Source organism: Podospora pseudoanserina, chromosome 3, assembly GCF_035222485.1.
Source record: "Podospora pseudoanserina strain CBS 124.78 chromosome 3, whole genome shotgun sequence".
NCBI classification, from domain to species: domain Eukaryota; kingdom Fungi; phylum Ascomycota; class Sordariomycetes; order Sordariales; family Podosporaceae; genus Podospora; species Podospora pseudoanserina.
Genome location: NC_085922.1, coordinates 2,925,191 through 2,950,842, shown reverse-complemented (window position 1 = coordinate 2,950,842; position 25,652 = coordinate 2,925,191). Strand labels below are relative to the sequence as shown.

Sequence of the window (25,652 nt, the reverse complement as noted above, 5' to 3'; positions counted from 1 at the left end):
AACCAAGTCAGTCTGAGGTCGGCTTAACAAGCCCCTTGTCTTCTCCCAAGTTCCGTTCGTGGGAAACGGGGAATAAGTCCAGGACATCCGCGCACGTCACCCCCCCACGAAACCTGGGGTAGAGCTTATCGTTTTGCCAGTGCACGAGGCATGGCTGGAGCCTCTCCCGATCGAACACCGCATGGTATCAAAGGAGCACCAGGAACACCCACAACTGGTTGCTCCAGTATCTGCAATCTTCCGTGATCCTTTGATTGGTTTCCACCACGTTAAACGCAGACATCAACCGTCCCCCCGTGGCCTTCGTTTCCCATAGCTTTTCCGACTGAATAGCGCTGAATAACAGCGGGTGAGTGCGTATCATCCTCCTCCTCCTTCCCGGTTCAGACGAACCTAATTCCTGGGTACCATACGTACAATGACGATAAAGCCGAATCGAGGATTATTGTTTGCATGCTCGGGTGGTGGAGCCCCAGCGGAATGGCACCGAAGCAGTGATCGCCCTGGGAAAGCCGCACAAAGCCGCGTTTGGCCGAGTGCCGCACCCAGCTCCGGCGAGCTCGGTCTCTGACGGAGGGGCAACGGTCAGCACCGGCCTGCGACACTCAAAATCCATGAGCTTCTTTCCGTAATGATTCGAGGCACGAGACCGGTCATTTTCCCGCTTGGCTGCTGTGGTTAGTAAGTAGAAAACCAAGTGGTTTGAATTGATCGGTCCAAGGCCGCCGTGTCCCGGCTTGCTGTTCCCCCACGTCTCCTATATCCAACCAACATTCCAATCGAAACATACACAACACCACCCATTGTTTGTCACTGGTAGTGCTGCTCCAAGTTGTGGCCAGTGTTGTCAATTGATACAGAAGCCGCCAGCTGAAAGCAGTCACAAGGTTCCCGCCGATTCATCTTTGCCAAAGTTCCCCTGTCGCCATGGCTTACCTTGACCTGACCCAGCGCGATATCAACGTGCTCGAAAAAATTAAGGACCCCGAATATGATCCGGCTCTGGCGATTCAGGTCGACTCGACTCTCCCAAAAGACCCGCACATTTCCGACCCGGCTCTGTATCAATCCATCGCGCAAAGGGAGCGTGATATCATCCTTTCCATTCAGAACGTAGAGGTCCAAAACCTCAAAGCCAACCCAGCAAGAACAGGCCCTAGCGAGGAGGTCTTGGAAGGATATCGCAAAGCAGTTGCATCTTTTGACCAGCTCATCGAAGAATACCCTCAGTATGCGAGCGCGCACAACAACAGGGCGCAAGCGCTTAGGCGGCTTTATGGCGATGCGATTCTGGTTTCCGACGCTCCCAGGCTACCACAAGCATTGCGACAGAATGTCGGTGATGCCGAGCGCGTCAGAGTAGGGAAGATTCTTCTAGGAGATCTCGACCGAGCCATCTTGCTTCTTACGCCAACCACACGATACTCCCGACTCTCTCCCCAGGTGGCCAAGACCTTATCCAATGCTCACACGCAAAGGGCCGCCATATACCTCATGACTTCCAAGCTGATGTTGACAAAATCCGTGCTTGTTGATGAGGAGCGGCCGGAGGCGAAGTGGACAAAGATCGAGTTTGAAGAGCACGCCTCTGCAGACTTTGCCCTGGGCGGGAGGTACGGCAACGAGATCGCCAAGGGGTTGGCTGTGAGCACAAACCCAACAGCTAAGCTATGCGGGCAGATGGTTCGCGAAGCTATGAAGAAGGAGTATGGGCCGGGCATTGCTCCATAGTTCGGACATGAAATGGGAGTTGGAAGTATCATTGATGATGTCAAGCGCTGATATCCGAATGTCTTTCTATCGGTCTGCATAGGGTAACTGGCGTTGGTGGTTCATTCGTTGGGCGAAGGGTAGCTAAGGTAGCTAGCTATATATGGTATGTAGATAGGCGATACATTTTTACGAGTTCTTTGGGAAGCTAAGGCGCCTGAACAATGACATGTAAATACAAAATGTTGCGCCCGGACACATGTGAATAGCCTCACCTGCGGAGTGTCTCCAGAGTCTGCTGAGTAGACCTCCCCTTCTCCTTCTCCTCACGGTTGATCCTCGTGGCAGCTGCAGAGAGACCAATGAATACGGCGAAAATGGGGTCCGCGGCGCGGGAGATGATGTATCTTGGGTGAGACATGGTTGTGGTTATTCTTGCTGGACAATATCTTGGAGGGGTTGGACTTTGCAAGATTGAACTTCAAAGTCGCAGTTGTCTTGCTTGCGCTCTCGAGCTGCCCCACCTTTTGCAGCTGGGGGCTTGGCACGCCGAGCCAAGAGTGAAGCAAGGAATCTGGCGCACTGGCCATTCCTTAGTCATCAATTTTTTTAACGGGCCAATCCGCCTTGCCCGCTCGAATTTTGGCAGCCCACAAACTGAAATTATTTCGGGTGCTTTCTCAAGAACGGTTCTGTCTCTCACTCTCCGTGCCCGCAGTCGACCTCCAGGGAAAGGCAACAACAGGTATGTCACGCCCCCCCTCTTTTGCTGCCATTTCGAAAAAAATTGTCTCCACGACTTTTCCCCTTCCCCAGTAACTAACCTACTTCTTCGACAACAGAACCGACAAAATGAAGTTCTTGAAGACCTCGAGAGTGTGCCTTGTCACCAGGGGCCGCTATGCTGGCAAGAAGGTACGACGATTTTCACCGAACCCATCTTCCTCACCCCCCAATCGCCAGTCATCGAGTGTCCGAGTAGCAGAACATCGAATGGGAAATGGGAATTCAATGGTTGGATGACTGAGAGGAGTGAATCGGGAATCGGAGCGGACATTTGCGAGGACGGCGACCGTGGGGAGGGAGAACTACAGAAAGGAAACAGATTGCGCAAGGACAACAAGAGTACTGACTGGGCGATTTCTGCAGGTTGTCATCATCCAGCCCGTTGACACCGGCTCCAAGAACCACCCCTACGGCCACGCCATCGTTGCCGGTATCGAGCGTTACCCCAGCAAGATCACCCGCCGCATGTCCAAAACCAGACAGGAGAAGCGGTCGAAGGTCAAGCCCTTCATCAAGGTCATCAACTACAACCACTTGATGCCCACCCGCTACACTCTCGAGCTCGAGGGTCTCAAGAACGCCATCTCCGCCGATACCTTCAAGGAGGTCTCCCAGCGTGAGGACGCCAAGAAGAACGTCAAGAAGGTCCTTGAGGAGCGCTACACCAGCGGCAAGAACAGATGGTTCTTCACTCCTCTCAGTATGTTTTCCTCGGTCTCCTTGGGCTTTGGGAGCAACAGTCTTGACTAACCAACCACCAACAGAGTTCTAAATCGTCCTTTTTTCCTGAATCGGCTGGGCGGGGCGAACGGGTTTTTGGGGCTGTATTCAGCATTTACGGAATAAAAATCTGATGGCTCTTCAGCTGAGAATTTGACGGCATGAACGAACCACACGTGTGTTCCGGGCGTTCTTTGTCGCGTCGCGTTTAAATCCCTTGGTCCAAAAGGTGCATGATATCCACAACCGGTACGCAAATGAATGATGACCGGGGCCCGGAGAGGTAGAACCACGGGCTGGGTCCGATAGAGGGGGGAAATGCCCGCGGGAAGGTTGCGTGGTCCGTCAGTGACTTGAAGGTCCTGGACATGAAATGGGCACGCTTACCTTGGACGATGAATCGAGCTTGTTGAGAATGCCTGCTGGTCCCCTCCGTTGTGACTTTGAGCCTTGCTTGCGCCACGCCGCTGAGCTTTTCGAATGGTGAGCCATAGCCTTTCCAACACTGTCATCTGCCTCGTGCTGCTATCAGATATGGGTGAACTCTTGTAGCTACCTAAGTACGCTGTTGACAAAATAACTGGCACTGCCAAAGGACTGAACCGTACCTCGAAGGATAATTAATAGGCCTTGGGAGATAGTCAAAGGCCCGTTTTCTGTTTAAAGGGTATAAGTTGATGTTATTATACCTATTACTGACTTGTAGTATCGATTATTGTATGTTATTGTATCCACAACCTGCTAGGGTATCAGCACTACAAGCCGGAAATGGGTTCTAGTCAAACCTTGACGTGTTCACTATTCATACACAGAATCTCGGTATCACTCTTTGATGTCCAACGCAAAGAGTTATAGATTAACATGACGGACCGCAGGTTAGGAAGAAGAGGAGGAGACATTCCAAGAAGTTGTGTCCTAGTTAACATCACTCGGCAAAATATTTCCTGAAAAATTGCTGTCATGATGAAATGGGAACAGTAAACAAGACGTGTTATATATCATAGGTAGTCCGACATAACCAGACACACACACAAATACACACACACACACACACACACACACACACACACACACACACACACACACACACACACACACACACACACACACACAAAAAAAAAAAAAAAAAAAAAAATCAGAATTGAGACAAACTTATAACCTCCTCAAAATCACAGGTCAATACCAACAGAGAAGAGAGAGAGAGAGAAACCAGAAAAACATTCAAACAAACATGCACAACTCCCCCTCCCCCAAAAAAATCCATCCCTTGAGAGAGAAAAACCCCCTTACCAACTCCATCCCATGTAATCAAAGCCGTCCTCTGTATGTGTTGTCCTGTCATGCTACCTATCACCCTACCACAAATGCAAAGCCCTCTCACACCTAGCAGGTGAACCGAACCTCCCATGCATTTCCAACCCTTGTAGTATAGTAACCACAACCTCACCGATGCCCAAGCAGCACAATCTCATTCTCGTCATCGTCGTCTTCTTCTTCCTCCTCTTCCTCAGAGCTCAAATCATCACACGACGAGCTATCCTCCTCTTCGTTAGCAGCAGCACCCCCCGGGCTTCCAAGCGAAGTGAACCCCGTCCCCGCATTAGGTATCCTATCCAACTCCCTATCCCGTCCCCAAAACAAATCCAGAAACGTATCCTCGTCCTCGTCATCATCGTCGTCGTCCGCTTCACCGTCTCGGACCTGCACAAAATCAATGAGTTCCTCTGGCGTTAGTTGGCGGTGGTGCTGATGCTGGTGCTGTGGTTGTTGGGGCTGGACTGAAGGGGCGGGTAGCAAGCCAGCAACAACAAGGTCATGTTCAGTCAGGGGCGTATTATTAGATGCGGCAATGGTGGCGGCGGGAGGGGAGACGTCAATACCATTTCCTAGGCTATCCGGCAGCCCCCCCAACCTCTGAGCTCTCGCCTCTTGTTCCCGACGTGCTCGCTCGATAACCTCGTACGCAGGGAGAGGGGTGGAGGATCTGCTTGGCAAGCTGAGACTAAAAATAGGGGGTTCTTCTTGCCCTGGCGGCTGGGAGCCTGCCGCCAGGGGTCCAGCGTTGCTCGCGGGCAGGGCGGTAAAAGTAACAGCTTCGCGCTCATGTCCAGGATTGAGTGTGGTCGGTTCTGTGAGCTGCCGCTGCTCCTGACGCTGCGATGCCTCCTCTTGGAGTTGTTCTAGTCGTCGCTCCATTTGCTGCGTCGGCAGCTCTTGGTTGGTACCATTAGGCATGTTGAGGAGTTGCCTTTGAATAGTGTTGTAAGAGTTGCAAAGAGAGCACTTCAGCCCGAGCCAGTGGTAAGTAGTCTGGCTTTTGGCGCTACAGTCGTTGCAAGAGATGATGGCACGGGCGTCGATATATTCTGGCGGCATGGGCTGCGCGAGAATGGCAAGGTCAAAGTTCCGGAACTGAGTCTCCATGTTGACGCAGCTCTTACTACAGATGGGGCATCGATAAGAGGTCTCCATGTGCATCTCGAAGCAGCGTTTGTGGATACTGTGACCGCACTGCATGAATACGACAGTCTTCATCGAGTTGAAGAGGTAATCTCCGCAAATGGGGCAGTCGCAGTCTATGGACCGCTCGATGCACTTGTGTTCGCCAGTCATGGAGATGCAAGCCATACATTTCTACGGGAATGTCAGCGTACCGAGGTACCAGAGAATCATGGTGCATGTCATCGAGATGCTCACCTTGCAGTGGAAGAAGTCCTTCCCCAACCCTTGCCCGACTCTGCAGAGCCCGCAGTCTGAACAATGGTAGATGGGCTTGTTAGGGTCGTCATTCCAAAGCTTACAGATGCCACAGTAGTAGTTGGCCGCAGACTCCCCACACCTTGCGCACGTATCCGAAGCCTTTTGGGCGCAGCCACAAAGCATACACAGCATGTGTTTGGTTTGCTGGCGGGGCAAGACATGGTCCTCGACGGCATCGTGACACATTCGGCACGTGTACCAGCGCTCGCAGGTGGCGCATTGTAGCTTGACGTTCCTCCGATAGTGATTGCAGCCCAGGTGTCGCTTTTCTTGCGGACCATCGGATGCCGGACTCTCGACCTCGCCATCCTGATCCATCATAACTGCAGGGGCATACGTCGGCTTCAGGTCCTCCGCAGTCAGGGGCAACTCCAGTGGCGCAGATTCGGTACTGAGTGGGTTCCAAGCTTTCAATGCCTGCAACGCCCCGAAAGACTCTGGTGATGCGTTTTGGTCCGGTACTATCGCCCGACCCATTGGGGATTCGGGTCGAATTGTTGATTTCAGTAATCCGTTCTTTTGTTGAGCCAGTGTGTACTTCTCCGTCAACAATTGGTGGACCAGTTGCGCTTTGAGGTTTTGGGCGATATCCATCTCCTGTATGCTCCGAATCTTTTTCCGTAGTTCCCCCATGCCGTCGTCTTCAGGCAAAGGGTCTCTTCGCATTATGTTTGCCTGGCGTGGTCCATCTGCTGCGTCAGAGGCCGTCCTCGGAGGGGCGGACGGGGCGGGAGAACTTGGTTGTCGGGCCGATAATGTGCCTGGAACGACGGTAACTTCTGGGGTATTCCGTAGCATCCCTTCCGCCTGACTTGGTGACGATGATACAGCATTGGTGGTTGGGGTCGGGAGTGAGGTAGGTGGCGGTGGGGTCGACTCCGGTGTTGGTGCTGGTGCCGGCGCTATCGCTGGCACAGGGCTCGAGGAACCCTCCCCCGCATTTCTCTCTACCATCACCACGTCCTGGTCGTCCTCCATTATGGCATTCTCTGGAACAGAGGTCGATTCTTCCACCGACCTCTGTCGGTTGTGTCGCGATGCTGGTCGTTCCTCGGTGGCGAAACTCGAAGAGAAGCGGCGGGCTTGTCGCAGAACAGGCGTGATGATGAATTCAGAGACCAAAGAGGTCATCGCAGGACAGCGGCAGCGTAGGGCAAGTTTTCACCTTGCTGAGACGGTTATGAGAGTAGGGCTGGTGGGCTGGTAAGGTATACCGGAGAAATTAGGGCTTTAGGTTGAAAGAAGGAAATTTGGGTTGTGTAAAGAGACGGCATGTGGTTTTGTGGAAGCATTGAGCGCCATGTCGTCAACGGGCGGGCTCGATCTCCAGCGGCCAGGTCTAGGATGCTGTGCCAGTGGGCCTAACGGCCCCCCGGTAATTACCGCCTTTTCACACACTTCGTATTCAATATTACCTGACCACCAGGACCTTCGCCTCCGTTTTTATCATGTGAAGGTGAGCGGCTATGGAATTGTCCTGTCTATGCTTGACACGTGAAATCATTGAGATTGGGTGTTTTTGAATCAAACAAAAATGAGGCCTTGGTTTGGAAGCAGCAATCCAGAAAGCACTGCTGTATCGCCTTCGAAATTCAGTGCCAATACCGAGCACCAAGTGCCAGGTCGGGTGCAGCAACAACTCAACAGCGTCTTTGTCGCAAGAAATACCGGTCGCCGTTTGTTTCAACGGTATACTGACTTCGCCGTCCAAATCTAAGGGTCTCCAAAACGTTCTCGAGGGGGGAAACCTCCAAACCCCCGGCCTCGATGCGATTGCAAACCCAGCATTTGATATCGACCCCTGGTCAGGCCGTTGTGTGGGTCCCGACCCGGGAATGTGGTAGCTAAGCCTCGGGACGGTCTTGGCTCCCGGTCAAACCGTCGACAGCACGAACAGCCGTCCTGACTCTTGCTTTCGTTGGCACGAGGTTGATATATATCTATTGTTGTTAACTACGAGTCATACATGGATATTATACAGCATACTAGCACCTTTTGGTTAAACCTCTTCGAGTTGGAACTCTGCCCGAACGCCCAAATGATCCGTCACCCAGGCTTTCGCCAGTCCCCAAGAGCGCTTTAACTTCTGCCGATCCGCCTCATCTTCGACTTCAACATCCAGCCCGAAAGTGCCGTAATCAAGCAACGCTGCCTTTCCGCAAAAGAGCACCTTGTCCATTCTGGACGTTCCATACCGCTGTCTGTCATTGCTGCGGCCCATCAATCCCCATGTCGCCCCAGCCTCGTCTCCTTGTTTGCCGCCAGTCTCGAGATACGCATCCTTGAGCCTGTTTTCCTTGTGGAGGGTCCAGTCGAAGCGCTCGATGGCGTTGAGGTCTCCCGCGAGAATGCCAAGATGTGCCTGGTGCAAGAACCTGGCCGCCGTGGCAAGCTGCGCCGGCCGCTTCGGTGGCCGGGCCACAAGGGATTCCAGGTGGGTGCTGCATACACGAAGGACTTTGTCTCGTGGGATGGCAATGTCGACAAAGAGGGCATCACGCTGCATCGACGAGTTGGGGTAGTAGACACGGAACACGGCCTTGATGGGGAGCACCTTCGGCACAAGAATGCATGTTCCTGCATCGGTCGTCAGCATGCAAGACTTCCTTTCGCTGGCTTGTCTCACCGAAAGAACTCACCATAGCCAAATCCGGGAGGAAAGTCGTGGAAGTCCCAGTTCTCTCCAGTCAGGTCGGTCACATTATAGTTTTCCCTAACCCACTCGTCGTCCGCTATCACATCCAGGTCAGATGCAACCATCTCGTTGAACATGACGATGCACGGAGTCCCGTCTTGAGAAGCCACTAATGATCGGACATGGTTGAGAGCAGCCCTCATGCGAGCCACGGGCACATCCAGCTTGAAGTCGATATTCCAGGACCATACAGAAAAGCGTGTGGGTGTGTTGGAACCATCCACGACATTTTTGGCTGGGCTGGCGAAGCTCCTCCAGTGGCCATTGACAAAGGCCGAATAGCCCTGGTGTCGGGGCGCTGGTTCAGATTTCCAGCCTTGGAGTGGGTTGAACATGGTCTTGTTGTGTCCAGTGACGACGATGCGGGACGCTTGGCGTCTCTGGCGATGATACTGCGGGGGAGTGTGAGTGTTCGTGTTGGTATATATGTTTCGCGGGAACGGAGGCCACAGGCAACCAACAACAGTCTTGCACCGGAGGTGGCTTTCTCCACGACATCCGATCAGGACGGAGCAGGGACGGGTCCATCTCGGCGGCACTTTAAGAGACAGCATCACTCTCCCGGCTTTTGGTATCAAGGGTCCTGTCAATCAATTGGTGCGTCCGACGAACCCGGGATCCGAGGTGGGAGCGGCAGTTGTTGAGAAGTGTGTGCCCCCACTCAGCCACAACAGGCACGACAGCACACAAATTGTTAGTGCAACGACACACATTTTGAAGCCTGTTGCCTGATTGCTGAAGGGCTTCGCGTGCTGAAACTTGGCAGATGTCTAGTTCTTATCAAAAGTTCTCATCGATAGGCTTTTGTGAAGATAACGACTCAATGGCGTCGACCCAAGTGCAGGCTTGAGGAGCGTCTTGCTAACACTTACATGTTGTAGGGATTCAGCGACGATAGGGCCGTGCCGCCCCTAAGGTTCTTGGGTGGGATGAAGAACGCCACTTACACACGTAGACGGCAGTCCAACAGAGCCTCACTAGCACATTGCCGTCCTCTCTCACCTTCCTAATCGTCTGGTATAGCAACATATGCCTTTTTGGATTTATGATACAATGTCTCTTCCTTTTCTCCCCGTCCCGCGCGTCCAATGCTTTGCCTCTGCTTGTACACCATCATGCCGCGTCATACTATACAATGTTCAGTCGCTGGTCAGCCTCCGACTATTCCGAAGATCGGCGTCGACAGATACCTCAAACTTTGTGAAGCATACACGACTCCGGGAGGAAAAGAACATCGCATCAACCCATCGGGGTCTGCCATTGTTCCACAGATGGCGATAGCCTCCCCCGCAAGCTGGACCCTCACCTATCGGTCGACCACAGCACTACATCTGGCTCTCAGCCCCTTCTGGCAATGAAACGCGCTGGCTGACATGCATATAGATGCCGTGTGATTGATAATGCGATAATCGCGCGCCTTGAGGTTTTACCTGCTCATAATCGGAGACGGACGATCCTCTCCCTTTCCGGTCATGATTGGTCTTTCCATGTGCTGTCAAAGGTATGAACTCAAAGTTCTGACAGCTAGAAGCTTGTCTTGCTTCATATGATCTACTGCCAAAAAAGGTTTGCACCTGCGGTCCGCATGTGTTTTCCAAAAGTGAGGTTCTCACAGCCTGCTCAGGTCTGGTGCCTCGCACAAGACAGAAATCTACCAGTGGCTGCATAACCGTTATGTCATGTAGGGACCCTAAGCCCCGACAGATAGTCTCACATTCGGGACAATAGCCGGTAATGCCGGGTTTTACCTGCTACCTGCACATACTTGCAAAACCTGAAGCAGTTTTCTTATGTCCATCGGGGCCGGAGCCGTTGTCTTGGCCAGAACATTCCGTCCCCGTGCCTGCCCAGCGCCATTGTTGGTTCTCCTTTTCGAGCCCCTTTTTCAGTGTCCGTTGGAATGTTGCGAGTGTCGTCACCGAGGGAGTCAGCATTTACTGTGGGGAATCATGTATCTTGATAGTGTCTTACATGGCGGTATAGTAAGACAGGTTGGGGGGATATAAGGACAGCTCTGATGCCATGCTGCCATCGATCGACCCAGGCTAGCGTCTTCGTGGACAGCAAGCATATTTCTCTCTTTTGAACCTCATCTTTTATCATCATCGGTGAAGCCTTCAACATGTCCGTCACCGTCACCGAAGAACCGGCGACGATGCTGGCCTGGGAGAAGAACCCACTGGCGCTTCCATTGCCCAAGGTTGAGAAGCCTGCTGAGACGCTATGGCAACGGATCAAGTGGGAAAGCATGATTGTTCTCACTGTCTCCCCGATAATAGGTCTATACGGGCTTCTCTTTGTGCCCTTGCAGACCAAGACATTGTGGTGGTCTGTCTTCCTGTACTGGTTCAGCATCATCGGTAAGTAGACCCTGAAAACCGCCCACCTCGGATATCCAAACTTAACATCCAACTTTTTCTCTCACAGGCTCAACCGCCGGCTCCCACAGACTCTACTCCCACCGCTCCTTCAAAGCCTCCACCCCCCTCCAGATTTTCCTCCTCATCGGCGGCACCTGCGGCGTCCAAGGCTCGGCCTTCTGGTGGGCTCGCGAGCACCGCGCCCACCACCGCTACACCGACTCGGACCTCGACCCCCACTCCGGAAAAGAAGGCTTCTGGTGGACGCACGCCGGCTGGATCCTCTTCAGGCGAGACATCCAAGCCGGCCCCACAGACGTCTCCGACCTCAAGAAGAACAAGCTGGTCATGTTCCAACACCGTCACTACTTCAAGCTCTTCCCTTTCCTGGCATACGTCATGCCAGCGGCAGTAGCAGGATACTTCTGGGGCGACTGGGCAGGCGGCATCTGCTACGCGGCCATGCTCAGGCTGACGATCGTCCAGCACAGCATCATGTGTATCAACTCCCTCGCCCACACCTTTGGCGACGCCCCATTTGACGACAAGCACACCCCCCGCAACCACTTTTTTACGGCCATCGTCACTGCCGGGGAGGGGTACCACAACTTCCACCACCAGTTCCCTGTTGACTACCGCAATGGGATCAAGTGGTATCAATATGACCCGACAAAATGGTTCATCTACCTCAGCTCCCGGCTTGGGTTGTCGACGCAGCTGCAGACTTTTCCCCAAAACGAAATCAGCAAGGGGGAGCTGACCATGACGCTGAGAAGACTGAAGGAGAAGCAGGAGGATATCAAATGGCCGGCTAGGCCGGACAAGCTCCCGCTTGTGAGCTGGGAGACGTTTCAGAGGGAGGCGAAGAAGAATTCGCTGATTTTGATCAATGGGTACATCCATGACGCGAGCGAATTTGAGAACAAACACCCTGGCGGAAAGGCGATTATTAGGGCGAGGGTGGGGAAGGATGCGACAGCTGCGTTTGGAGGGGGGGTTTATGAGCATAGCAATGCTGCGCATAATGTGAGTAACTATCTGATATTGTTTGTTGATGATGTGGGAATGCGGGCTAACATAATGTGTAGTTGCTCGCGATGATGAGAGTTGCTGTGCTCGAGGGGGGTGTTGAGCATGTCAAGTATGTGACGCCGGCGGAGAGGTTGAGAATTATTGAGCATTATAAGGAGGAGGAAAGCCATTAAAGATTTGGAGCATTGAAAGAAGCCACAACGAGGGCTGAGCAGAGACCTAAGCGGACTTGGAAGTTGCGGACAGTTTCTCAGTCATAGACTAGACCTCGAGATACATTTATATTAGACAGGATGATCATCGATAGATAGAGGCGATGTGTTACGATAGGTGGCTAGCAGAGTGGAATGGATTCGGTTGTGATGTATCTAGACGAGATATGAGACCAATGACAGAACATATTACATACTGTTGACTTTCCTCACTCTCATAATTTGCGGTGTCATCCATTGATTGTTGATTGTAAACTGGATGGAGGATTTGGTGGTGGGTGGGTGGTGATGGCTTCAAGCTTCCTCACTCTCAACAAGCCCGGACAGCTCTTATGGACCACGATCCATTCTGCAACCCTTCAAAACCACTGCAAAAAACACACAACGTATCTCTTGACTGTAGAGAGTTAATTGAAAGGTGAGAACAGTCCCAAAACAAAAAGCAAAAAAGTTGCAAAAAATCGGAGTCGACATCCCCACCTCTCCACTCCATCTCACATTCCCCCCACGATCGTGATCCAGCCTGCCATCGGACGGTGAAGATGCCTCTGCAGAGTGAAGCCTCCCTCAAGTATCATCTTCATTGCTTAGGGCCACGGCGCAGCATCGCAGGTTACCCGTGCGAGTGGGTGGCCACCGCAAGATTCACGCTGGGCGCCACGGGGGAAGTTCTCATGGATATGAGACTGGAGTCGGGAGAAGATTTTCAGGCGTCTCCTTAACCAATATGACCATTACAGCCGTTAGTTTGCACATTTGACCTAATATATAAACCACTGGTTGGGCGCGGGTGCAAGTGGGCCTGCAGCTTTGGGTGCGCATAAGGCCAGGGTTAGGGGCAGTATCGGTGCGGATAGTGCGATAAGCATCACAGATGCAGCTAGTGGACTTGGGCGCGCTGAGCTCCAAGTAGTAGCATCCATAGAGGTACATTGGCCACACCATCTGGCGAAGGCGACTGAGGAGGATACAGCGAAAGACATGGCCCAAGAAAGGACGGAGAGGTGACAGCGACATTCTGTCGTTCATACAACAATTATTACAAAGAAACCGAGGCGTTGCCCACTACGCGCCAGCACTTGGCGCATCGCACCATTTCAGGTCCAGTACGGCATTGAGGGCATCACCAGCAACATGTTGACAACAGCCCCCCACCTCTACCTCCGCCGCCCCTCCCCAACAACCGCCGAATTCACAGTCACCACCTGCCCACCCCTGACCCTCCCCCTCCGCCTCTGCCTCCTCGCCATCTCCCTCCTCCGCGTCGCCATCTTCACCGCAGCCACGACGACAATCTACTCCCGCTTCTTCCACGATCCCTCCCGTCCCCCATCACCAATCCCAATATCGTTGCTTGACCTCCTCTACCAAGGCGACATCCTCCTCCTCGCCTCCCACCTCCTCCAAACCCTCCACTCCTCGCCACCCGGCCAATTCCTCGCCTCCATCACCGCCCCCCTCTCCAACTCTGCCCTGGCAGCCATCGCCTCGGTGATCACCTACTTCACCCTCTGCACCCAGCTCCACACCACCGAGTCCCTTCTTGTTCTCCGGGGGCTGGGTATCCAGACTTCGACCAGTTCGTCATCGTTTAGTAGCCCGATTCCAAACACGTCGGATGGAAGTAATAGGTGGAGGGGGTGGAAGTGGTGGTTTTGGGGGACGACGCCGACAAAGACAAGGTTTATTCCTACGGAAAAGATACGGGATGTGTTGATCAATGAAGCGTTTAGGGGGTTTGAGGTTAGGTATTATCTTATTGTTATTGTCGAGGGGGAGGAGGATGTTGTTGTTGTTTTTCCTAAGCTGTTGCCAGGGAGGAAGATTGTCGAGGAGGTATGGAGGGGGGTGAGGGGGTGTTTGTATGAGGGTGATCCGAATCATCAGAGTTTAGGGGGAAGTTGGGGGCAGACGGCGACGTTGGGGAGGAAGGATAGTTGATAAGACACAGTGATAATTGGATAGCGAAGCAAGCGAGAATGGAACTTTTTGATTGTTTATTTTTTTTTTTACTTGAGATTTTACACTGACTTCTCACCACCAGCCGCCGCCGCCTTGTCAGCGGCTTTGTTGGCTTTGATCACCGACCTCCAGTTCTTGGTATTCGCCATATCCTCCGAGTCCTTGAACCCCTTCGACTGCGCCCACTTGTGGTTAATCTCCACCGGCGTCGGCATCAACTCCTTCTTCATCACGGGCACATACACCCCCGACGACCTCGTCATATTCCCCCCCTTATACACCCTCTGCAAATTTTCTTTTCCGTTCTTCTTCGGCGCCGGCTCCTCCTTCCCCAACTTCCTCGTCAAATCCGCCCTCGTCGCCACCTGCTGCAGCAACAACCCACTCAACAGCTCATCCATCTTCCTTTCATGCCAATACTCCCACAATTGATCCACCAACCCGTTACTCCCCATCAAATTCCCCGGCTGGTCCTCCCCAAGCCAAACCCAGTCCACCCCATCATCCTCGAACTTGATCTCCCCTTTGAAATCAGGATCATGCATAAAAGCCCTCTCATCCTCACCCCGACTCAACACCTTCCTCTCTCCCTCACCCGTGACAATCTCTGGCCTTTTGGGAAACACACAATCCCACAACACCAACGGCACCTCCTCGGCCATGATATACCCCGGCTTCCTCCCATTCCTCTCCACATCCAACAGCTCCCTCACAACCTCCGGCCTTTCCAACCCCTGCCCAACATTAAAAACAATCGCAACCATATGCCTAATCTGATGCCACAAAAACGCCGACCCCCTCACATGGAAATAGTAAACCTTCCCCTTCTTCTCCCCCCCCCAAAAATTCACCCCCCCCAAATCCTGCCCCTCGACCTCCTCAATATCACACTCAAAAATCCTCCTCTGAAAGCTGGTTATCTGCTTCCCGCCATCAACCTTGCAAAAATTCCTAAAATCGTGCAACCCCTCAAAGTACTTTGCCGCTTTTTTCATAGCCGCAATGTCAAGCCACCCTGACTTCTCCCCTGGAGCAAGAAGAGTAGGTGCCATGGAGGGGTTGGTAAAGAAATATCTATACTGCCTCTCGTAACAACTAAACCTGGCCGAGAACCCCTCCGGCAGCGTCGGCGCCCAGGCGAGAACCTTGATGTCAGGAGGCAAAAGACGGTTGAGGACCTTGGGGTAGTTGATTTCATCCACAATATCCTCCCACTCTTTTTGGGGTTTTTGCTGTTGCTTCTTTCCTGGCAGCTGGGGGGTGTTGTTTTGCTCTGGTGTCCCCTCCATCACTACATCTTCCTCCGCTGGTTGTTCCGGTTTAGATGGGGGTCTATTCGACCTCACCCGAATGGAAATCACCTGCCCAAATGCACTCACCCCCCTGTCCGTCCGTCCACATTTGCTGTACTCGAACGGCGCAAAGTCGATTTTAGACGGGTCGGCCGGGGTGATGAGACAGCCTTTGACAAGCGCTTTCCAGAGCTCCTCCTCGATGGAGGGGACGTTGCTGTAGCCCGAGTGCTCGAAGCCGCCGTAGTTTTTCCCCAGGTAGGAGAGCTTGAGGGCGATGAGGCGGGTGCTGTAACGGGAGGGGTCGATGCCAACGGACTTTTTCTTTTGTTTCTTTTTGGGGGGTTCGCCTTCTTCTGTTGTTATTGTTGGCGTTGCTGCTGCTGGGGGCTGGAGTGCTGGTGTGGGTTGTTGTGGTAGTTGGGACTGAGTCTTAAGCTGAGCTTCCAGTTCCTTCACTCGCTCCAGGAGCCGTTCTTTGGTCCAGTCTTGGTAGTCCATTGTCTTTTTGGCTTCAATATTTTGATTCGATGGGGATTGTGGTGAGTTCAGTAAGTGAGTCGTAATGTGAGATGAAAAAGGACGAGTGGCGGTTGTGATACCAAAAGTCACCGCTCGCTTGTGCGCTTGCGCTGGTCCTTGAATAGTCCTCCGCAAGGCCTGGAAAGAGTTCATAGGCTCATAAAACGAGGCTCAACTGTGACTCTTCTCTCACTTAAACGACGACCTTATGCAGGGTTCAAATGTTCAGATCGCCCATGGCCCAATGAGTTGATCCCTCTACAAATATTGTGGGCCTATGCTTGGCATGACTTATCGATAAAGCCCCGATTGATAACCAGTTGATAACGTTCAGCAACCCCCAAACACCTGTGGCGCGCTATATGACCTTTGGGAACCGCTTCAATCATCTCAGCTGGTCTCATCATGTCACTCACATACAATGGAAGAACAAACCATCACCATCCTTCTGCTGGGAGATGAGAAATGCGGCAAAACTACATTTTTATCGTCTGTACTTCATCTTTGCCTACAATAACTGTCCTGGTATCCAGCTGCTGACACTTCCAATAGACGGATCAGCCAGGGCCGTCCAAATCTCCAAGGCAATGTTCCAATCACCATGCTGAGGGATATGGACCAACCCTTTGTGTTTGATATCCGCTCCCGGAAAGGACAGTACCGTTTCGAGTTTTTCGATACATCCAGCCCTGAAAGCTGGAAACTGCTCCGACCAGACCTCGTAATCATCTGCTATGACATCAGCCAGCGGTTGAGCCTCATCAACCTCCAGCGAGTCGTAGGTCCACCGCCCAATCCACTGACTCTGATATTATCGTTTCTGACAAGTTGTTGTACAGTGGGTAAAGGAGGTGCGGGCGACATTCAACCATGATCGTCTGCCGATGCTCGTGTTGGGTTTAAAGAGGGACTTGCGCTCCGAGGATGATCCAAATGGAATCATATATCCGCAAGAAGCATATGTTCGCGCCCAAGAAATGCGCGCAGACAAATACATGGAATGTTCTGCTGTAACAGGCGAGCTTCTCCCTGAGGTATTTGACGACATATGTAGTACAGCTCTGAAGTCGACGTCGGAGGAGGGCGGGCAGAGCGAAGGGGGGTGCGCCATCATGTAACAATCCTCAAACACACTGACGCGACGCAGTGCGTGCCGTTCGTCGAAATTTATGCGCCGTTGGTAGTCTCAACAGACTGAACTGCGTCTCCATCCTCAGCGCCTTCCTCGCCTTCTTCTTCTTCAGGCTCGGGGTCATCTTGTCCAAGGACCTCGATAACGAGATCAACGAGTTGCTGCTGCTCCTCTTCCGTGTACCGGTCCTCGAGCGACTCGACAATTATAGCCAAAACTGGGATGTTGGTAGGTCGCACGTCGAAAATGGCGAGACCTTCGGCCTTGGTGATGTCGGGAAACTTCTCCGCCAGCTTCTCGCAGAGCAATTCGAGGGTGGTTTGGCTGTAGTGCTGTTTCTCCTTTTGGTCGTGCAGCGGGTATGGCTTCGTCTCCAAATACTCGAGGACCTAGAACTAAGTGTCAGTCACTGTGACTAATGTCCAGGGTAACAATTAGCCAAGACTAAGAAAAACTCACCTCCTTGCTGAGCCGGAAGGCATCTTCGGGCATCCGTCTCTTAGGCTGGCTACTGTTGTTCCTCTTGCGTATATCGGTGAGGTGCTGGTACACCTCGTAGTTGGTGAGCACGGCCGACTGGGCCTCTAGGATCTTCATGGCGGCTTTCTGTTGAGCTTGCGATGGCTTGAGCGAAAGGAAGCCGACGACCAGGAGATGGATGTTGCAATCGGATAGATGTTGCGGTGGATGATATTCCTAGCTCCGGTGTTCACGGTACCGATGCAGGGATCTTGAAGCACACTACCCGGATGAAGTCGAGGCTGTCAAGTCAACCAAGCAAGGACAAGCAAATTATGATCAAGGTTGGTTACGACCGACAGGAGCAGCTGTCTATCAAAGTCTCATTCACTTTCTACCCCGCAAGAGCATTGATGGAGAAAATAGTCTGGCCGGTGACGACCGCTGCATGGAGGTATCAGAATCTCACAGAAAAAAAGTTTGAAATGGTGAGGCTGCCATGAGAAGGCTCTCACCCAAGCAGCACATGTTTCTGCCACAGTGTGAGAACTTGCCCCTCCATGCAAGCCAGTGCTGCAGTGCACGTCCCCATTGAAGGCTTCTGTCCAATCAGCGTACGGCTAAACCTGCAGCTTTTTGAAGAGGAAAAAAAATATCGCATCATTCCTGACCGGCACGACCCCAGCAGGGCCGGCGGGCAGGTACCTGGTACCTCATCCGACCGAAGGCGACGTCAATGGATGAGGCGAGAACCTTGAATCACTCACACAGCCGTGAAGCCGCAAAAACTTTTCAGTGTTTGATTTCCTAGCCTCTAGCCTGTCTGCCCCGCGGTGAAAGCCAGTTCCAGGTCCCACTCAAAGCCCACCCTGCTGCTACTGTTTCTCTTCCAACGACAATTCTCACCTGCATCCATCCATCTGGCCCCCCATTTACACGCCTCGCCATGACTCCCCTGTGATGACCTCCCGTCTTCCTCTCTTCTCTTCTTCTTTTCTGTCACCTCTTCCTGTCTGCAGTAGACTCTCTCCGCTCTTGGTGGGACTCTATTCACTGTAGGCTTCCTTTCAGCGAGCCTAACCCGCCTACCCTCGGCATTCTTTGTTGAACAAGCCCCCAGATCCTGGCATCAAAACTTCTTCGGGCAACACGAGGACCCCTTGAAGGCTTTGGAGAGTTTGACCCTTCAGAAGCTTATCATTTGCCGGTCCTCTGCCAGCATAACCACATCTGCAAAAAGACTTTTACACCGCCCATTGTCTTCTGCTTCTCTCCGGCAGCGATCAGTCGTCATCATCGACTTGCACCTGCAGCTGCCGAAAAACTTCGCTTCCCTGCCGGTCATCGGATCCGTTCGGTTGTCGAGCTTTTGGTCTTGTACCTCCCGCCGCTAAACCGCTTTCTTGGCCTTTCCTCACATATTAGAGGGGCCCCTCCCACATCTCGCCAACTCCCAACTTTTCGTTGTCGGCCGTCTCCCGACACCGGTCACTCGTCGGCGATTTCGTCGGATCACGCCGCTCCCCTTATACAAGCTAATTGAGCCGTCATCATGGTCCGCAACATCGTGGTTCTCGGCGGAAACTCGCACCCGGCCCTGGTCGACAGCGTCTGTAATGCGCTCAGCTTGCCACCATGCAACCGCATCCTGACCAAGTTCTCTTCGGGAGAAAGCCGCTGCGAGATCCAGGACTCGGTTCGAGGCAAGGATGTGTACATCATTCAGACGGGCTTCGGGGGCAACGGCAGCAGGCTGAATGATCATTTCATGGATCTGTGCATCATGATCTCTGCCTGCAAGACAGGTTCGGCGCGTAGGGTCACGGCTGTCCTGCCCTTGTTTCCCTACTCGAGACAGCCAGATCTCCCATACAACAAGGCCGGTGCGCCTCTGTTCAAGGCTGGGTCGGAGAGCGGAAAGAAGGACTATACCTTCGACAGTGTCCCCGCTACGCCAGCCCCCGGTATTCCAAAGACTGCCGGTCTCACCAATGGCACTGATATCACGAGCAAACTGCTCAAGACCTCCTTGACCAACGGGAACGGTGTCCAGTCCCCCATCAAACAAAACGGCGATGGCTATTTCCCTGCGAATGGAGTCAACGGCACCACCACCCCAAGCCCCGTCACACGGACTGGGGCCTACACGACGCACGATTATGAGAACCTCTCGCACATCGGCGCATTCCAAGCGAAGCCTGGCTATAAGCAGTGGGTCGCGCAGGCTGGCACGTTGGTCGCGAACCTCTTGAATTGTGCTGGTGCTGATCATGGTACGCATATCTTTGATGTTTGCGTCCAGTCTTGCTACTCGACAACCGGCCCAATGGCCTGGTTTTTGAATCGACTTGATCGGTTTACTTGTTGCGATTGTGGATAACAAGCTAACCTGTCTGCCCACAGTCATCACCATGGATTTGCACGACCCTCAAGGTACGTGTAACTTGGAGGTTTACCCCTTTTCGTCGGTTGCATGCCAAGAACTGCGACTCTGTGTGAAGGCCCGGAGTTCTGGGCCACGTTTTTCTCCTCCATCCAGCCGTGTTACGTAGGGGAGGGTACTGACTTTTTGAAACAGTGCAGGGATTCTTTGACGTGCCTGTCGACAACTTGTACGGAAGGCCTCTCCTCAAGCGGTACATCCAGCAGCACATCCCCAACTACAAGGATGCCGTGATCATTTCCCCCGACGCAGGCGGCGCGAAGCGCGCAACAGCGATTGCTGACAGCATGGGCGTTGATTTCGCCCTCATCCACAAGGTATTATCCTCTTGTTGCTGCCAGGAGCGCTCCGTCCTTAACGATTCAAAACAGGAACGCCGCCCTACTAAGATCACGGACCGGCAAAACGCAAGCATGATGTTGGTGGGTGATGTGCGGGACCGCATCTGCATTCTCGTCGACGACCTTCTCGATACGGGCAACACCATTACACGCGCTGCCAAGCTCTGCAAAAAGGAGGGTGCGACCAAGATCTACGCCCTTCTGACCCACGGCGTCTTCAGCGGTGACGCTATCAACCGCGTACAGGCATCGGCCATCGACAAGGTGGTTGTGACCAACTCAGTGCCTCAGGACAAGCACAAGGCGCTTCTTGGACCCAAGCTGGATGTTCTGGATATCTCGCCCATCTTTGCCGAGGCGATCCGGCGCGTCCACCATGGTGAATCCATCAGCGTCCTGTTTAATCACGACTAAATGCATAACAATTGGGGGGTAACCAAAAAGCATCATATTACATCATGGGACTGGCGTTTTCTCTATCTGTCCATATTTTTTTCCTTCTTTTCTTTCTCTTTATTCCCTGGACAGTATACACCAAAAAGACTATTTGCATTGGCGGCTCTCTGTAGGATGTGTCCATCGAGACCATCCGTACATGCGCGCAAAGCGACCCTCTCTGCCGTGTCCACGGGGCGGTAATACCTGGCGTTTGGGTGGAGGTGGTTGATCCGGGGATTCCGGGGTAGAAACTGGCACTCTCCTTGCAAGACCTGAAAACATGGGGCGGTTGCGTGTGCTTTTCTGATTAGAGGTCCTGAAGAAAAGGGCAGGTTTAGGGGGGTCGTGATCGTAACGACAAAGGTCGGTTTTGCTGATATTGCAATAAACAACAAAAACGAGTGGATTGGATTGTCAGTTGGGTGATCCCTGATTGCCGCTATGGGTAACCAGCAATTCAAGCTCGTCGTCCCGTCATGGGACAAAGCCAAGTAAAATACAGTGAGGTTTGTTCCATCTATACGTAACAATCACAGGCAGTTTATAAATGAGAATTGATATATTACCTGATGTAACTCAAATTAGTGTTGGCGTTGCCACTTGCTTGCTGGCCCTCTTGACCGTGAAAGTAGGATGCGGTGAGCTTTTATACAGGCCTTTTGGTGAGATGGTGACTTGAAGTAGACCTGGAGAGATTCCTCCGTACTCGGGTCACAGAATCCAGACTTTTTGACAGGTCCTACTGCTGCAGCGAGCAAGCGTCCTCGTCTTACATTGGACAACGAGGCCATGCACCCAGAGCTGCTACTACGCACCACCAAGAGCATCAAGACCTGTTTCTCTGTGCTGGCACGATAGTGCCGGTCCTCGGACACCGCCTACTCGCGCTCACAGTAACACGATGCAAGGCACCTGAGAGATGGTGGTGCACAAGCTTAGTGCCGGCATATCAGGTGGGAAGGGGAGCATATATCGTGTGTTTGGTGGTGGAAGATTGGACGAGAAACACAAACACAGGGCGAGGGCGAGTGCGAGGACGAGGTCGAAAACACAGCCCATTTTGTAACATGGAGGAATTACCGCATTTGCATGACGTGTGAAGATGGGGAAATCCGGGATGGTGAAGGGAAACGGAAGTTTTCTCATTAGTGTTTCGAAGAGGCTTGGTGGGTATCTCGGCATCGTTATCCAGGGCGCATCAGATGTCGGGGCCGATCATTGGGGGGTCAGCTGGACCGTGCCGGCCGGCTTGGCGGGCGAACGACATGTCTTGGAATGACGAAAGCTGCCCCTCTGCATTCGCTCAGAGTTTTTCTTGCATCGTGATGGGAAATTCGGTCAGAGGGATGAGGAAGGGAGATTAGAATTGCTTCCCATGGAAAACACAACCCCGGGGTTTGGTAACTCAGCGGGCACAACTCATGCGTTGTGCTATTAGGAGAATTAAACTTTCTTTGATCCTCACTAACGTAGGCGATGTCCGGGGATTTTAATGCCTGTCCGAAACTGGACTTCCCGTCTGTCACCTGCACGACTTTCCATGCCTCGCTGATCAGAGTCACACATTTTTTTAACCCAACCCTCGAGCATCACCTTGCGCTTCTCTCGAATATTCTCCCTAGCAGCCCACACCTACCCTCACATGCAATTTCTGGTCAGACCCTACAGGCATACCATCCAAAATTGACAAGGACCCTGCTTACTGCACACCACTGCCCCTAAAGACCTGCCACTACGTAACCGCCGAGCTTCGCACGAGTTCGGTCTTCTCATCCAAAAGGAAAGCCGCCAATTGCCAGTCATAGGAGTCGGACCAAGGCCGCGGCAAGCCAGGATTTTTCATCAATCTTTCTGCAGAGAAAACCTCCGCTAGTGTCTTCCGCAAAAGGTGGTGAAATCGAGATCGCAGGATCCGCACTCGAGAGATACTACACTCACACACACAGCACCCACACACACACAGCACACACACACGACCCTCTCAATAGGGCCACCTCCGTTTGCCGCTTTCCGGGAAGTGACGGGGGCCTAGGAGCAACCAAGCATTAACGGTCCTTCCTTTACACTATTACCTTGGGAGCCTTTTCTAGTTTTTCACTACCCTGTCAATTTATATAAGACCCCGGCCACCCACCCAACCACCACTTACACACTCCACCATGATGCCCATCACCCTAATGATAGGGAACCTCTTCGAGACTGTCTTGTTTCTCACGGCTCTCGTCAACATCTCGGACGCGTGCGACCAGCTGATTGCCATGGTCGGAGGCCAAGGCATTTTGGCAGTCGGATTGGTTCTCGAACGAGTGTTCTTAGCATGGCCGTCCCAAGAGTGGCCGGTGCTTCCCCCGGCCCTGCAGGGTTCATGAGCAATAGCAGCAGCTCACCGTCGTCATGGCCACAGCCTACACAACCTACACAACCACCACCACCACCAGCTTCACAACCACAACACATACAACTACCACAACAAAATATCAGTCATTTGTCTGTTCATACCCAAAATGTTAACGTCAACACCACCTCCCCGCGTTCTCCTCATCAGCTACAGCAGCGGCCACCGCTCCCGCGCATGGGGAGCATAGGGTATGAATCACCAGACGAGTTTGAGCCTCCGAATTACAACCCTGCTCCGGGTCAAGGGGGGTTTTCATCATATTATCGGAATCGCCAGCCCGGGAGGAGTGGTACGTCCACACCGGCCACCATACATACCCATGCACCGTACTTGGAGTTTTCGACGCCGGACTCCCTGGAGGGGATGATGAACCGGGCAGGAAGTAATGCCAAGTATGGGAATGGGAAAGTGAGCATCAAAGACCGGATTTGCTGTGTCCAGTGGAATTGGTTTACCATGACCATGGTGGGTCGCCTTTTCTTGATCAACAGTTCGATGTAGGGTGAAGCTGATAATGTTATAGGCGACAGGCGGAGTAGCCAATGTTCTTCACTCGATACCCTACGAATCGCGCTGGCTGACCGGCATCGGGCTTGCTTTTTACTTTCTCAACATTTGTTTGTTCATAATGAACTGTGTATTAATCTCGTTGCGGTTTCATTGGCGGCCGGGAAGCTTTGTCGAGTCGTTCACGGACCAGATGGAGTCGTTGTTTATTTCTTCCCTTGTAAGTAGTATAGTTTTCTATTGCGAGCCGGCCCCTGAGTGGTTGTGTAACACACACGATTTCTTTCTCTTTCCTGAATAAGTCTTGGAACATACCCTCCATGGACCGGATCTGAAGGCTAATATGGAGTAGATTGTATCACTAGCGACGATTCTCATCACCACGGCCCAGTATGGTATTCCTCACGTTGGTGACTGGCTTCTCTCTTTGTTGGAGGCGCTGTTTTGGGTTTACGTGGGGTTAAGCACGCTATCTTCTGCGGGCCTTTATCTCACTCTTTGGTCGACTCAGTATGTGTCACCTTGTCGACCTCTGTTGGCTTCATACTAACTTTGGTATCAGAGTCTTTCCAATCCACACCATGACTCCGGTCTGGGTCTTCCCCGCCTACCCTCTCTTGCTGACCGCCCCTATGGCCGCGAACCTCATCTCTGCCGCCGCCCAATCCGGCCGCATTGACCTGTTAAACCCTATTGCTATCTCCTTAGCCAGCTTGACAACTCAGGGCACCGGCTTCCTAATCGCCTTTATGATCTCGGCCTCCTTCCTCTACCGCCTCATGACTCAAAAACTTCCCCGCGACCATCAACGTCCCGGTGTTTTCATCAGTATCGGTCCGTCAGGTTTCACCGCGGCAGGTCTTGTCTCCCTCGGTGGCCTAGCATCCGATATTTTCCCCTCCGACCACACCCTCTCAGCGGATATACTCAAAGTCATGGCATACATGACTGGCCTTTGGCTCTGGGGGTTGAGCATCTGGTTCTTCTTGGTGTCTGTGGGTTCCCTTTGGAAATATCTCCGTCCGGAGAAGAAGGAGAACTTCAAGTTCCAGATGACGTGGTTCAGCTTTGTATTTCCTAACACTGCGCTGGTCACGGCGACGGAGGCGATTGGGATACAGCTGGGGGCTGAAGGGTTGAAGGTCTTTGGGTGTGTACTGGCAGCGGGGATTGTAATTGTTTGGTGCTTGGTGGTGGGGAGGATGGTGGACTGTTTGTGGAAGCGGGAGTTGCTTTGGCCCAAGGAGGGGGAGGGGAGGAGGAACCGGCAGGAACAGGGTCAGGAGACGGATTAGAGAGGCCGTTTGCTTAATGTTTCTGGCGGTTCTGGGGGGATGGGGAGGGAGAGGGTTGGGAGTGTGAGTTCGATCTTCTCGGTCGGGTCAAATGGAAGGGAGAGGGGAGGGAGTAATGGGTCGGTTCTGTCGGTTGGGTCGGAGAGGGGGAGTGTTAGGGGGATTAGATGGGCGAGGGAGCAGAGGGTGGAGAGGGAGGAAAGGATGGGGAGGGTTTATCAGGGGATGAAGGGTTGATATAACTAAGGAAGACACTAAAAGGTGGATGATGGGTTTCTTTCAGTTTCCTTCTGCTCGGTTTCACGCATGGCATGGCTTTGGGGCATAAACTTATAGGTTGGCTGCACATAGCGTGGAGTTTGGGTTGTTTTTTGTTTGGTGTGCTGCATGATATACGATTGCATCAGCATTGAGTCGGTGTTTAGTTTTGTTTATACAGGAGCATGTTGGGAAGTTGATGGGATAGTGTCCTGGAGAGTAGTTTTGATTAATACTAGACCATGATTACAGTATCATACTTGGAAACGAGGGCTACGATTGGGAACTGGAAACTGAAAGTTCAATGTTGAAACGTTGAAGCTATCCTCA

At 52.7% G+C, this 25,652-nt stretch overlaps 15 protein-coding genes across 15 annotated transcripts; 10 read left to right on the top strand and 5 right to left on the bottom strand.

Moving 5' to 3' along the window:
* Positions 1–150: 150 nt before the first annotated feature.
* QC764_0056160 (uncharacterized protein) lies at positions 151–632 on the top strand (the record flags this gene model as incomplete). The annotated part of the gene is made up of 2 exons (XM_062940467.1): positions 151–242; positions 431–632. 2 exons carry the CDS (start codon positions 151–153, stop codon positions 630–632), a joined length of 294 nt encoding a protein of 97 aa, XP_062801998.1.
* A 295-nt stretch (positions 633–927) lies between these two features.
* QC764_308460 (uncharacterized protein) lies at positions 928–1,731 on the top strand (the record flags this gene model as incomplete). Its single annotated transcript, XM_062945953.1, has 1 exon — positions 928–1,731. The coding sequence occupies one exon, from the start codon at positions 928–930 to the stop codon at positions 1,729–1,731; it is 804 nt and encodes a 267-aa protein (XP_062801997.1).
* A 168-nt stretch (positions 1,732–1,899) lies between these two features.
* Positions 1,900–2,405, bottom strand: QC764_308455 (uncharacterized protein; the record flags this gene model as incomplete). Its single annotated transcript, XM_062945952.1, has 2 exons — positions 1,986–2,405; positions 1,900–1,927 (listed from the first exon to the last, which is right to left on the bottom strand). Exons 1-2 carry the CDS (start codon positions 2,129–2,131, stop codon positions 1,900–1,902), a joined length of 174 nt encoding a protein of 57 aa, XP_062801996.1. The 5' UTR covers positions 2,132–2,405.
* A 157-nt stretch (positions 2,406–2,562) lies between these two features.
* Positions 2,563–3,646, top strand: RPL27B (60S ribosomal protein L27B; the record flags this gene model as incomplete). The annotated part of the gene is made up of 3 exons (XM_062945951.1): positions 2,563–2,625; positions 2,860–3,196; positions 3,261–3,646. The coding sequence occupies 3 exons, from the start codon at positions 2,563–2,565 to the stop codon at positions 3,266–3,268; spliced, it is 408 nt and encodes a 135-aa protein (XP_062801995.1). The 3' UTR covers positions 3,269–3,646.
* A 755-nt stretch (positions 3,647–4,401) lies between these two features.
* Positions 4,402–7,107, bottom strand: QC764_308440 (uncharacterized protein; the record flags this gene model as incomplete). The annotated part of the gene is made up of 2 exons (XM_062945950.1): positions 4,402–5,850; positions 5,914–7,107. The coding sequence occupies 2 exons, from the start codon at positions 7,105–7,107 to the stop codon at positions 4,660–4,662; spliced, it is 2,385 nt and encodes a 794-aa protein (XP_062801994.1). The 3' UTR covers positions 4,402–4,659.
* Positions 7,108–7,900: 793 nt separating this feature from the next.
* QC764_0056100 (uncharacterized protein) lies at positions 7,901–9,626 on the top strand (the record flags this gene model as incomplete). Its single annotated transcript, XM_062940465.1, has 2 exons — positions 7,901–9,364; positions 9,570–9,626. The coding sequence occupies exons 1-2, from the start codon at positions 9,098–9,100 to the stop codon at positions 9,624–9,626; spliced, it is 324 nt and encodes a 107-aa protein (XP_062801992.1). The 5' UTR covers positions 7,901–9,097.
* QC764_0056110 (uncharacterized protein) lies at positions 7,976–9,458 on the bottom strand (the record flags this gene model as incomplete). The annotated part of the gene is made up of 2 exons (XM_062940466.1): positions 8,616–9,458; positions 7,976–8,553 (listed from the first exon to the last, which is right to left on the bottom strand). The coding sequence occupies exons 1-2, from the start codon at positions 9,223–9,225 to the stop codon at positions 7,976–7,978; spliced, it is 1,188 nt and encodes a 395-aa protein (XP_062801993.1). The 5' UTR covers positions 9,226–9,458.
* Positions 9,627–10,793: 1,167 nt separating the features above from the next.
* Positions 10,794–12,481, top strand: OLE1_2 (stearoyl-CoA 9-desaturase; the record flags this gene model as incomplete). The annotated part of the gene is made up of 3 exons (XM_062945949.1): positions 10,794–11,031; positions 11,099–12,057; positions 12,120–12,481. The coding sequence occupies 3 exons, from the start codon at positions 10,794–10,796 to the stop codon at positions 12,234–12,236; spliced, it is 1,314 nt and encodes a 437-aa protein (XP_062801991.1). The 3' UTR covers positions 12,237–12,481.
* Positions 12,482–12,817: 336 nt separating this feature from the next.
* Positions 12,818–12,997, top strand: QC764_308410 (uncharacterized protein; the record flags this gene model as incomplete). The annotated part of the gene is made up of 1 exon (XM_062945948.1): positions 12,818–12,997. The coding sequence occupies one exon, from the start codon at positions 12,818–12,820 to the stop codon at positions 12,995–12,997; it is 180 nt and encodes a 59-aa protein (XP_062801990.1).
* A 412-nt stretch (positions 12,998–13,409) lies between these two features.
* Positions 13,410–14,216, top strand: QC764_308400 (uncharacterized protein; the record flags this gene model as incomplete). Its single annotated transcript, XM_062945947.1, has 1 exon — positions 13,410–14,216. The coding sequence occupies one exon, from the start codon at positions 13,410–13,412 to the stop codon at positions 14,214–14,216; it is 807 nt and encodes a 268-aa protein (XP_062801989.1).
* An 80-nt stretch (positions 14,217–14,296) lies between these two features.
* DEG1 (pseudouridine synthase deg1) lies at positions 14,297–16,204 on the bottom strand (the record flags this gene model as incomplete). The annotated part of the gene is made up of 1 exon (XM_062945946.1): positions 14,297–16,204. One exon carries the CDS (start codon positions 16,202–16,204, stop codon positions 14,297–14,299), a length of 1,908 nt encoding a protein of 635 aa, XP_062801988.1.
* Positions 16,205–16,393: 189 nt separating this feature from the next.
* On the top strand, positions 16,394–17,568 carry QC764_308380 (uncharacterized protein). The gene is made up of 3 exons (XM_062945945.1): positions 16,394–16,540; positions 16,604–16,829; positions 16,891–17,568. The coding sequence occupies exons 1-3, from the start codon at positions 16,473–16,475 to the stop codon at positions 17,167–17,169; spliced, it is 573 nt and encodes a 190-aa protein (XP_062801987.1). The 5' UTR covers positions 16,394–16,472; the 3' UTR covers positions 17,170–17,568.
* QC764_308370 (uncharacterized protein) lies at positions 16,503–18,151 on the bottom strand. Its single transcript, XM_062945944.1, has 2 exons — positions 17,643–18,151; positions 16,503–17,572 (listed from the first exon to the last, which is right to left on the bottom strand). The coding sequence occupies exons 1-2, from the start codon at positions 17,778–17,780 to the stop codon at positions 17,219–17,221; spliced, it is 492 nt and encodes a 163-aa protein (XP_062801986.1). The 5' UTR covers positions 17,781–18,151; the 3' UTR covers positions 16,503–17,218.
* Positions 18,152–18,202: 51 nt separating this feature from the next.
* On the top strand, positions 18,203–21,445 carry PRS5_2 (ribose-phosphate pyrophosphokinase). Its single transcript, XM_062945943.1, has 5 exons — positions 18,203–19,047; positions 19,071–19,915; positions 20,046–20,075; positions 20,221–20,402; positions 20,457–21,445. The coding sequence occupies exons 2-5, from the start codon at positions 19,195–19,197 to the stop codon at positions 20,838–20,840; spliced, it is 1,317 nt and encodes a 438-aa protein (XP_062801985.1). The 5' UTR covers positions 18,203–19,047; positions 19,071–19,194; the 3' UTR covers positions 20,841–21,445.
* A 496-nt stretch (positions 21,446–21,941) lies between these two features.
* On the top strand, positions 21,942–25,178 carry QC764_308350 (uncharacterized protein). Its single transcript, XM_062945942.1, has 4 exons — positions 21,942–23,727; positions 23,786–23,989; positions 24,122–24,279; positions 24,332–25,178. Exons 1-4 carry the CDS (start codon positions 23,182–23,184, stop codon positions 25,062–25,064), a joined length of 1,641 nt encoding a protein of 546 aa, XP_062801984.1. The 5' UTR covers positions 21,942–23,181; the 3' UTR covers positions 25,065–25,178.
* Positions 25,179–25,652: the final 474 nt, after the last annotated feature.

What these genes read in the sequence shown, in the direction of transcription:
- QC764_308380 (XM_062945945.1), top strand. Translation starts at nt 16,473, where the DNA reads ATGGAAGAACAAACCATCACCATCCTTCTGCTGGGAGATGAGAAATGC. An exon ending in GGCAAAACTACATTTTTATC is followed by an intron (nt 16,541 to 16,603) that starts GTCTGTACTTCA and finishes CACTTCCAATAG; the next exon opens with ACGGATCAGCCAGGGCCGTC. An exon ending in TCATCAACCTCCAGCGAGTC is followed by an intron (nt 16,830 to 16,890) that starts GTAGGTCCACCG and finishes GTTGTTGTACAG; the next exon opens with TGGGTAAAGGAGGTGCGGGC.
- QC764_308370 (XM_062945944.1), bottom strand. Translation starts at nt 17,780, where the DNA reads ATGAAGATCCTAGAGGCCCAGTCGGCCGTGCTCACCAACTACGAGGTG. An exon ending in CCTTCCGGCTCAGCAAGGAG is followed by an intron (nt 17,573 to 17,642) that starts GTGAGTTTTTCT and finishes ACTTAGTTCTAG; the next exon opens with GTCCTCGAGTATTTGGAGAC.
- PRS5_2 (XM_062945943.1), top strand. Translation starts at nt 19,195, where the DNA reads ATGGTCCGCAACATCGTGGTTCTCGGCGGAAACTCGCACCCGGCCCTG. An exon ending in TTGTGCTGGTGCTGATCATG is followed by an intron (nt 19,916 to 20,045) that starts GTACGCATATCT and finishes GTCTGCCCACAG; the next exon opens with TCATCACCATGGATTTGCAC. An exon ending in ATTTCGCCCTCATCCACAAG is followed by an intron (nt 20,403 to 20,456) that starts GTATTATCCTCT and finishes GATTCAAAACAG; the next exon opens with GAACGCCGCCCTACTAAGAT.
- QC764_308350 (XM_062945942.1), top strand. Translation starts at nt 23,182, where the DNA reads ATGGCCGTCCCAAGAGTGGCCGGTGCTTCCCCCGGCCCTGCAGGGTTC. An exon ending in ATTGGTTTACCATGACCATG is followed by an intron (nt 23,728 to 23,785) that starts GTGGGTCGCCTT and finishes ATAATGTTATAG; the next exon opens with GCGACAGGCGGAGTAGCCAA. An exon ending in CTCACTCTTTGGTCGACTCA is followed by an intron (nt 24,280 to 24,331) that starts GTATGTGTCACC and finishes CTTTGGTATCAG; the next exon opens with AGTCTTTCCAATCCACACCA.